Source organism: Enoplosus armatus, chromosome 20, assembly GCF_043641665.1.
Source record: "Enoplosus armatus isolate fEnoArm2 chromosome 20, fEnoArm2.hap1, whole genome shotgun sequence".
In the NCBI taxonomy this organism is placed as follows: domain Eukaryota; kingdom Metazoa; phylum Chordata; class Actinopteri; order Centrarchiformes; family Enoplosidae; genus Enoplosus; species Enoplosus armatus.
The window spans coordinates 724,223-734,950 of record NC_092199.1 but is presented as its reverse complement, the minus strand read 5'-3'; the positions used below and the strand labels follow the sequence as shown (position 1 = coordinate 734,950).

Sequence of the window (10,728 nt, the reverse complement as noted above, 5' to 3'; positions counted from 1 at the left end):
CTGTAGGAATGGGAATCAAGAACCCGTTCTAGTTGAGAATCAGTTCCAAATTGTCCAATGCATCGGAATCATAAGCCTCAGAGCTTATCAATTCTTTTTATCGATGACGTGTTTTTCTGACGGTTGCTCATTGTAATACAATGAGATCAAAGTCACATGTCGATGCTGCTGGAAACTTCAGGAAGAAGGCTCTACTGTTCCCCCTGACAGCACCAACACCATCAGTCCTTTTTCCTTTCTGCATGTTTTCAGCAGTCGAGCACTCTGTGCTCCTGTTGGTTGATGTCACCAAGTATTCATACGTTATAGAGGTTTGTGTACTGCTATTGTCTTTAGTTTGAGTTTGTGCTGCTGTAACACCCAAATTTCCCCTCTGGGGGATCAATAAAGCATTATCTTATCTTAACACCACACCTTTCCCAGGAGCTGGCTCAGGTCGATTCTAGCCAAGCTTGCTGAGAGTTGCATAAAATATCTCAGGAGATATCCAACAATAGAAATTATTCTGGTACAACTCATGCCACAGTGCAAACCCCAACGGGATTTATCGTTGGGGGTTTGATGGCGCTATCTATGGTGTTGGAGTGGAGTGGTCCACTTGGAAGGATCATAACTACTCCCTGAAGACCATCAGCATGAAGATCCGTCCTGTGCCGTAAATCTCCAGGACCAACGTACGGCAGAACGTCATTTCTTTCTCTTTCTCTCATTAAGCATGTAATCTCACGATGGGCCTTATTTTCCTGAAACTGGGCACAATCACAAACCACCAGCACAAGAAAAACTACTGATTCAGGTAATTTTTGTTACCATCTGTGGCTCAAAGCAGTCGCAGCCAGTTGAGGAAACACCAGTGAAGGTAAAAGGGACGTCAGTAATTGGCATAAATATTACATCTATACATAAAGTCTTCAGTGAACTGATGAAGAACCAAATGACAGATGCAGTTCACTTGTATTAGAGCTGACAACAGCTTTAACTCTGCTGAAATGAACACGTGAGAGTTCCATGTAGTTGTATGAGCAGACTGAGAGTATATCTGTGGTTTCACTGGGACACAAACTACACATTAACCCTCAGACTGTGACACGATGTTACTGTTTGTAGTTGGCTACAGAAGGAGAGGACCTGGTTCCTTTTCTCTTCACGCTCTGCTGGTTAACATGTTACCTTCAGTCTGCTGGCTGCAACTGAACACACACTCAGCTTTAAAGTCAAACTGACTCAGTAGAGGCTTGAAACGCTCATGTGAATCATTATCTGCTGTACGATGACAATAAATGAGAAGCATAAAGCTGATGTGACCTGATGTCTTCACTTTGTCTCCTGTGTCTTTCTGTCTGGATGGACTCATGATGGACCTGACATCAGTTAGGACACTCAGGTGTCAGGTCTTGTATCAGCTGAACAAACAGCAACAGACTGCAGCACCAACAGTTAGACACGAACACATTCGATCGCGTGAGTTCAGTTTTAACATTCTGTGCTTAACTTTTCTTGCTTTTGTCTTTTGTCTTTGTGCGCTGAACTCACCAGACTATCACCAACATCGAATTCATTTTGCAGCCAATTTTTTTGAAGTAAAACCAGTTTAAAAGTGTTGGCGATACATTAGACACCGATTCATTTGTATGAAACTGCAACAAAAAGGACTTGAAATGCTGTCAAAAGGCACTTTGTGTTATTTTGGTCAAACTGTCCACAAAGATGAAACATTTGATGAGTAATTGTAGAGTTATTCATTAATTGATCTTCTTTGAAAATGATAATAATGATAATAATGAGTATTCTTTCTTGGAGGGAAAATGCAGTAATTAAGGGAGGGTATGCACTGTAGGGCCTCTCTAACAATGTCAGTCATGCAGTAGACAGTATTTTTAACACTCGCAGTCTTTCCAGCTCATATGACGTGAACGCAGCCTTATTCTTGTGACCGCTGGATGACCAGGAACTTTCTCCTCTCATCTCTTCCCGCCTGCAGATGGAGTCATGAAGCCTTACTGGGATACGCACTATTGTGTAGCTCATTTTAAACTGATGCGGTGTGAAAAACGTGGACAGAGGAAGGAGAAAAGATGCATTCAACAGCCTGAATTTACAGGACGTGAAACGGATTGACCTCGGCATCCTGAAAACAGACACTCCCTGCAGTTCTTAGTTCAGTGACTGCCGGCGCCGTTTTCTAACTATTAGAGGTAATAAATGCACGTCCGAACACCAAGAGCAGGACTTACTTTGTGGACAGGGCCGGCAGTCACTGAACTATCAGCTGCAGGAGATTGTCAGAGCTGTTATCAGACTATTGGGGTTTTGGAATAATGGGCGGTCAGAACAATGGGCCGCCCCCCCTTCACTGAGATGTTTGATTTAACAGGATGACATTTACTTTATTACGTGAAACTTTTTAAAAATGTATTTTGATGCATGTGTCATTTGTACTTGATGATTAATTGAGTCCATCAACAGAAAATTTCACTTTTGCTGCTTTCTTCTATTTTACATCATTGTGACTGAATATCTTTGGTTTTAGACAAAACAAGCAATCAGAAGACGTCACTTTTGGAATCTTTTACTCTTTTCTGACACTTTACAGACTAAAGATCTTTGATAGAGAAGACCCTTGGTGCTTTTTAAAACTGAACTCCAAATGGAGTCCTGAACAGCAGAGAGTCCACAGGAAGACCTTTGTTTCTTTGGTTTAAAGCTTCGCAGATCGCACAGTTTGAAAAAAGCACTTCACTGACAAGTTATCAAGTGTCATGTAACAAGTATTCTGGATGTTGAAGTTTAAAATTCGGAGGTTTAAAATCTGATTGTCCATTTAGTTTAGGTGTCCATCAGACAGAGAGGCCGGCGTTGTCCCCGTCAAGGCTCGGGCAGGCGGTAATCCCGCGGGTGGTTTCCCTCACGGAGGCGTCCGAAACAGCCCAGCAGCAGGTCCACCGCCATGCTGACTGTGGACTGGACGTCCTCTTTGGTCTGACCCCTCAGAGGATTCACCTCCACCATGTCCACCGCAGACAGAAGACCTGCTGGAACAATTGATCAAACTCAAAGAAGAAAGCTGCGTCCACGTGTGCTTCAACAAGTACGACCGGACTGTTGAGCTCTAAGGTTCATCAGCCGTGAGCGTGAACTAATCAACGAGACAAAGAGTCTACGCCGTGCCAGTGGCTCTGTGAGGCACAGCTGTGCTTTCAGCTAAACGCTAATGTCAACATGCTAACATGCTATTGTTTAGCCCAGGTTGTGCTTCTCATGTATTAGCACTGACGGTGTTCTTAAGGTAGAACCCTCGAAGACTCTTCTAACCGTCTGAATCAAATACTGTACAGACGTGACAGAATGTTTGAGTTTGTTGGTGTTTTGAGTCGTACCTGTCTGACAGAGGTGTTCAGTGATGTAGACGCCCTCCCTGTAGGTGAGCCCTCCGACTACAGGTGTGCCGGTCGCCGGGGTAACAGTCGGGTCGATGGCATCGATGTCGTAGCTCAGGTGGATCGGTTTCTTCACTCTGGAAAAACAAGAAAAACACATATTATTGTAATGTGCAGAGTTGAATCCAATTAAATAATAATAATAATAATTCTCAAATCATTCAATTGGTTTTGCATATTTAGCCGTTAACAAGAAATCACAGGAGAAATGATCGATTTCACACAGTTAACAGTTTGTAGATTGATTTCCTGTCTTTGCAGCAGCCAACTTGCTTCAGATCGATGAGCCATGACAGTCAGTGTTTAGCTTATTCATTCCAGGGGATCATCAATAAGCAAACCAAGATACTGCAAATTGGTTGTTATTATTAAAAGGTTTGGTGTTCAACGGCTGAGTCTTAAATCTGGGATGTCAGATTGTGCTTGAACAAACGTTTTGCTAAACTCATTGTTTCTGCAGCCTGTGGGTTATTACAGAGGTCAAGACTCTGTGTGTTCATTTTCAAAGTGAACGGAAACAACTTGAAACCAGAATTATTAGGGAAGTCATCAGCAGTTGCTGTGGTGTTTCTCGGAGGTACGAGTTGGCTAATTAATGTGTAAAGTGTTATAGGTGGTTGTTAAGCAGATTTAAGCACACCAGGCAGTGCCACTACTCAGGGAGTGGAGCTCACTTGGCTGAGAGGTAGTCACACGTCTCCTCCATGACTTTGGCCACACCGAGTTGATCCACCTCTGACATGGAAAACACCTTCACACCCAGGAGCTTCAGGATGTAACTGAAAATAAAACTCAAGTCATTTGAAGTTATTATGTTCTACAAAAATACTACATTTATTTTAAAATGAATCTGTGTCCTTCTGGAGGAGCTGTGACTCCCAGTGCCGATGCTAACGCTATAGCTAATAGACTTAAGCCATGCAAGCAGTCTCTCTGTCTGTCTGTCTGTCTGTCAGCCTGTCTGTCTGTCAGCCTGTCTGCCTGTCTCTCTGTCTCTCAGTCAGTCTAACTGAGTTGAGTCTCACTGAGTCTCTAAAACCTGACAGTCCATTAAGTCGTCCTAAAATGTGGATCTTCTTCCTTTGAAAACATCTGAGTGACTTGAGACGAGCTCAGAAACTTACTGCTCCGCTGGATCCACATCTCTCAAACCGATGTAGACCAGGTCTTTGGCCGACACACACGGCTTGATCCAGGAGAAGTTTGGCAAGACAGGAATCTGGTGGCACAAGAACATTTAAAGGACCAGCACAACACATCCGGGGCTGCCAGCTCTCACCGTGACACTCATGGAAGCATTTTCTCAGACAGTGAATCGACTCCCCCCAGCTGATGCAACACCAGCGTACGCCGGGATATTAATCAAGTGGACCCCCTCTCGCGCTGTGAGTCTCAGACTGGTAACGTTACTGGGAGAGTGGTGAGAACAACTCTCAGCCAGTGGTTTTTTATGGAAAATCTGATTGTATGTCTGACGCAGAACTAAAACTATGTTTTTCAGCAGACCGTCATCGCGGAACAGATTTCTCTCTTTTTTAAGAACCAAGTCAATACCATCAGTTCAGTAGTAAAGTTTGGCCTGAGGGTGGCGCTAGAGGAAAGGTGATGAGGGCTCCTCTTCAGAACTGACCTTCGAGTGCAGCTCGTGGAGGAGGTAAGACATGGGCTGTCCGTGGATGTTTCCGGTGGACGAGGTCAGCGGTGTGTTGATGTCGGCGTGGGCGTCGACCCACACCACGCTCAGTTCGCCGACCGCCACCGAGTGACCGTGGATCGAACCGATCGCCAGACTGATGACAAACCACAGAGACAAGATATGACATCTGGAAACACATTCTTTCACCCCTTTAAAGCTTTCCGTGCAGGTCTACAGGTTCACTGTTTAATGTGTCCAAAGTGAAATGACCCAGTTAAAGGTGAATTCATTTCAAATAGTGCTTCAGTTGTTTTATGATTAAAGTCTGTCGGACAGTTCAAGTGATGTCGGTAATCTCAGTGACTTCATGAAAATATTTGTAAAAAAAAACAGAATCCTGTTTCAAACAACAAGCAGACTTTTTTACTGAATGAACATAAAATAAGACATTCACTCTGCAGCTTCTTGTTTCATGTTTTGTGCTGTTTGAACACCTTTTCTCCTCCATATTAATGCTTTGTGTTTTTACACGTGAGCTCTCAATAAAACCAACAGATAATTCTGTATTCAAAGGTCCAGTGAAGCAGCTGGATGATGAACTGCACATCGATCACACTGATCTGGACTGTGTCCTGCTGGTGGATGATTGACAGACCGTGATGCTGCTGTTGACAACAATCCACCAATTAAACTATTGACTACGTTAAAGTTGAGATCCAGGGTGGTGCAGTCAGCAGCATGTCAGCACTTACATCCACTGTTAGCAGCTAACAAAGGCGCTACGTTCTACTGTGAGGTGACCACCAGGAAAATAAGGCAGAGCAGAGCTGGTGCCATCAGCGTCTCAGAGGTCTGAAGACTACAACTACAAATCCCTCCTTTATCAACGAATCTCTACTGTGAATTGACGGCACTGAATCACAAATGTCTCTGACTGAATCAGTGTCTTTGAGCAGCGAAGCTGTGATTCAGTCTTTGACCACGAAAACCACAGAAACACGCTTAACTTCAAATGAACGAACCCGTCTGTGAATCTTTGAAACATCACAGCGATTCGTAATTCACGCCTCTACTCGAGGCTACATTAGCTGCTGCTAGCATAACATGAACCTCCAACCGAACTGTCTGGGCCGGGTTGCATTGTGGGTAATGTAGGCACCAGGCTTTGACAATGAAGACGAATGTGTGAAATCTGCTGCATCGCTCCTGATCCTTTTTCTTTGAAACTGTCCGGACAGGAGTGCAGTTAAATCTTTAAATCATGAGCTTACCTGATGCTGTCGGCGGTATTTTGTGTCCAATAGTGTTTTGTTTGTGGCAGGAAAGTTGAACCTGAGCGTCGCCATGAGCGCTCACTTATAATGTCCTGGTCAGCAAACACTCCATGTGTCTCTGTCGGCTCTTGTTTTTCTATAATGAGACTCAAACACACCTGTGGTCTCCTCCCAGCATCACTGAGGTGTGTCCGTCCTTCTTCACAGCCTGCACCGCCTCTGACAGCCTCTGGTTGGCGCTCCCCACCGCCCGCGCACATTTCACCAGACCCACCGGCTCGTCGTCCACCACGTCCTCAAACGTCAGGTTCCCATAATCCTTCACTGCACAGCCTGCAGACACAAACACAGAAAAACTCTTAAAACTGTGTGTGTGAACTGACCCTTTAATCTGAGTGATCTTTAACATTTCAGTTTCTTCTTCCCTCCTCCTCCTCCTCCTCCATCGTTCTTTCTACCCAACATTAGAATTGTGAAAAGAAAAGCTTTGTTACAGAGTAGACTTTCCCAGAATGCTCTCTGTGTGTGAACATGAACAGTCTGCTCTGTGTGGAAATCGTTTCATTTTGCAATGTAAAGTAAACAGGTTTATACTGACAGAACCTGCTGCTGGAGAAATGGATGACTTATGAAACGTCTCTGTTACTGTGTGCAACACACACACACACACACACACACACACACACACAGACACACACACACACACAGACACACACACACACACACACACACACACACACACACACACGTTAGGACGGCAGGAGATGGTAAAGCTTTAACATCCAGCGCTGCTGAGTCCAGACAAAGTGTAGGAAAAGTTTATCAGTCAATTCAACAATTTGACGGAATACATCAATAACTGACAGTCTGCAGCTGAGCTAGCATGCTAACATGCTAACATTTAGCAGGTATAATGTGCACCATCTTAGTTTAGCGTGTTAACTAAGCAGTAAACTAGCAGTAAACACAGAGTCCAGCTGAGGCTGATGAACCTCCTCAGTTCTGCAGGTATTTGGTCATAAAGCAAAGTGTTGGACACATGAACATGTTGACCTGATGGTGGCGCTGATGAAGAGTCAGAGTGGTTCTGTGTGAGTTCTGTGTGGATCAAACATCCACAAACGACTTCTACACCTCACACAATATTTCCATTTTATCTTCAAATTTCTACTCAGGTTATTTTATACACAAATTGAAAATGTGCATAAAAACATGGATGGAAAAACGCAGCTTGTGTGTTGGAAGAAAGTAAGTGGACCTTGAGTTAAGATTATTTTGTAGAATTTACTTCAACGTGTGCTTTGTTTCCTTTTAGTTTTGTCTGTAAACACACTCACTCATGTACACACACACACACACACACACACACACACACCACAGAAATAGATCTGTGTGTGTGTGTGTGTGTGTGTGTGTGTGTGTGCGGAGGATCAAGGTCAGACGCCTGTCCGATCTCGTCTGCTGTGTGCCATTAATAAAACTGAGAGTGTGTGCAGCATGAATCAGCTCACACGTGAGCACACACACACACACACACACACACACACACACTGAGCTGTAAGTCTCATCAGATTAAAGTTGTGTCCCAGATAAACACCGACTGTCTGCAGTGTCCCAACACTGTAATACTACTACTACTACTACTACTAATAATAATAAAGTTAAAGATAATTTGTAGTAGTAATTTGTTATTTGCAGTTTGATCTTCAGGGTTTGTTGCTGTACTTCGACCGTCAGGTTCCAAACCTGAAACACTGATGATGATTAAACTCTGTTGAACGGATGTTCCTGCAGCCTGCAGTCAGTCCGCTTCACGCTGTAATCAATGATCATCGAGCAAAGACAGGCTATTTTAATTCAGGAGGAAAGGATTTTAAAACAAGATGTTATTATTTTAAATCTATTCATTTTACACTATAAACATAGGAGTGACCTGCAGGAATTGTCTGCTAATTAAAAGAAACCATTTATGTATTTTTTATTTGTAAGAACTGTGAATATAAAAGGCCTGAAGAGGTAAAACTAAAAACTAAAAACTAAAAACAGATTTGTGTTTCAGAATTTTGTTTTTTCTTCTTTCCTCCCATCAATCATCTCACGACCCCTCAGATTTATCTGGTGAGCCTTTGGAGGGGCCCGGCCCCTAGGTTGGGAACCACCGGACTAAACTAGCTAACTGTGTATCAACTGCTGATACTTTAACTACATGATGCTGATAATACTTGTGTAGAATGTACTGTACTTGTAACAGAGTATTTTTACATTGTGGTATTTCACCTAAATGAAAGATCAGAGTACTTCTTCCACCACTGTGAATAACACACACACACACACACACACACACACACACCTTGCTCTTGCAGTTTGTGCAGCAGTCCTGCAGCTCTGATCAGGTCCGGTCCTCCCTCCACTCCGCCTCGAGGCTGCAGCAGAAGAACATGAGTTACAGCTCTGACTGCAGCGCGCGCGCACACACACACACACACACACACGAGCTGAACCGTGTCCTCGTGCCCTCACCTGTCCCTTGGAGAAAGGTGCTCCGATGATCCCCGCTGACCGCTCATGATGAAGATGATGATGATGACTCTGTCTGGATACAGTCGCGAGCTGCCGCAGCGTCCTCGCGCTCCTCATGCTGACTTATCTCCACACACACACACACACACACACACACACAGTGTCACCGACAGACCGACAGACCGGAGCCTCCTTAAAACTCCACCGTGACGTCACCGCCCGGCTGGTGGGCGGCGGCTGGGACACGAGGATGTCCGCGAGCTGAAATGAGGTGTGTCGTCATTAAAGAGTTAATTAGCAGCTTGTCTGTTTAAACCAAACTAAAGTCATTATTTTAACTCTTTTCAGTGAACATTCATGTATATTAACAACAGAACAAGTAGTACTCAGATCCTTTACCTGAGTAAAAGTACCAATACAAGCATGTACAAATACTCAATTACAAGTAAAAGTCCTGCATTCAAAGTCCTACTGAAGTAAAAATATCTAGTTTTATCAGCTTCATGTACTTGAAATATCAGCAGTAAAAGTACCCATTATCAGTAAAATGTAGTTTAAGTATAACCAGTAGCTGCTTTATGTACAGTTAGCTGGTTTTAACTACTTTATATACAGTTAGCTAGTTTTAACTACTTTTTATACAGTTAGCTGGTTTTAACTACTTTATATACAGTTAGCTAGTTTTAACTACTTTTTATACAGTTAGCTGGTTTTAACTACTTTATATACAATTAGCTGGTTTTAACTACTATAAATACAGTTAGCTGGTTTTAACTACTATAAATACAGTTAGCTGGTTTTAACTACTTTATATACAGTTAGCTAGTTTAACTACTTTATATACAATTAGCTGGTTTTAACTACTTTATATACAGTTAGCTAGTTTTAACTACTTTATATAGTTAGCTAGTTTTAACTACTACAAATACAGTTAGCTGGTTTTAACTACTTTATATACAATTAGCTGGTTTTAACTACTATAAATACAGTTAGCTGGTTTTAACTACTATAAATACAGTTAGCTGGTTTTAACTACTTTATATACAGTTAGCTAGTTTAACTACTTTATATGCAATTAGCTGGTTTTAACTACTTTATATACAGTTAGCTAGTTTTAACTACTTTTTATACAGTTAGCTAGTTTTAACTACTTTATATAGTTAGCTAGTTTTAACTACTACAAATACAGTTAGCTGGTTTTAACTACTTTATATACAGTTAGCTAGTTTTAACTACTTTTTATACAGTTAGCTAGTTTTAACTACTTTATATAGTTAGCTAGTTTTAACTACTACAAATACAGTTAGCTGGTTTTAACTACTTTATATACAGTTAGCTAGTTTTAACTACTTTATACACAGTTAGCTAGTTTTAACTACTTTCTATACAGTTAGCTAGTTTTAACTATTTTATACAGTTAGCTAGTTTAACTACGTTTTATACAGTTAGCTAGTTTAACTACGTTTTATACAGTTAGCTAGTTTTAACTACTTTATATACAGTTAGCTAGTTTAACTACGTTTTATACAGTTAGCTAGTTTAACTACGTTTTATACAGTTAGCTAGTTTTAACTACTATAAATACAGTTAGCTAGTTTTAACTACTTTATATAGTTAGCTAGTTTTAACTACTTTATATAGTTAGCTAGTTTTAACTACTTTATATACAGTTAGCTAGTTTTAACTTCTTTATGATAAAAGAGGGGAAAGAAGAAAAAAGAAAAACCTGAGCTCACATCTGTTTTCAGTGTTCGGACATTTATCTCATCTTAGATTTTTAGTGAAATATTCATAATTTGAACAGGGTTTGAAATGAAACCATGTGAGATGTTTGAGGAAAAATGTCTTAGACACGAAGGTT

The 10,728-nt window shown here is 41.8% G+C and overlaps 1 protein-coding gene across 1 annotated transcript; it reads right to left on the bottom strand.

Moving 5' to 3' along the window:
• Positions 1 to 2,865: 2,865 nt before the first annotated feature.
• On the bottom strand, positions 2,866 to 8,984 carry arg1 (arginase 1). The gene is made up of 8 exons (XM_070926850.1): positions 8,868 to 8,984; positions 8,698 to 8,770; positions 6,506 to 6,680; positions 5,068 to 5,227; positions 4,562 to 4,656; positions 4,112 to 4,216; positions 3,378 to 3,514; positions 2,866 to 3,029 (listed from the first exon to the last, which is right to left on the bottom strand). Exons 1-8 carry the CDS (start codon positions 8,982 to 8,984, stop codon positions 2,866 to 2,868), a joined length of 1,026 nt encoding a protein of 341 aa, XP_070782951.1.
• Between the last annotated feature and the right edge of the window lie 1,744 nt (positions 8,985 to 10,728).

Coding starts and splice junctions, on each gene's coding strand:
- arg1 (XM_070926850.1), bottom strand. CDS start 8,984: ATGAGGAGCGCGAGGACGCTGCGGCAGCTCGCGACTGTATCCAGACAG. Junction 8,771..8,867: donor CACCTTTCTCCAAGGGACAG/GTGAGGGCACGA, acceptor CTTCTGCTGCAG/CCTCGAGGCGGAGTGGAGGG. Junction 3,515..4,111: donor TGTGACTACCTCTCAGCCAA/GTGAGCTCCACT, acceptor TTGTTTTTCCAG/AGTGAAGAAACCGATCCACC.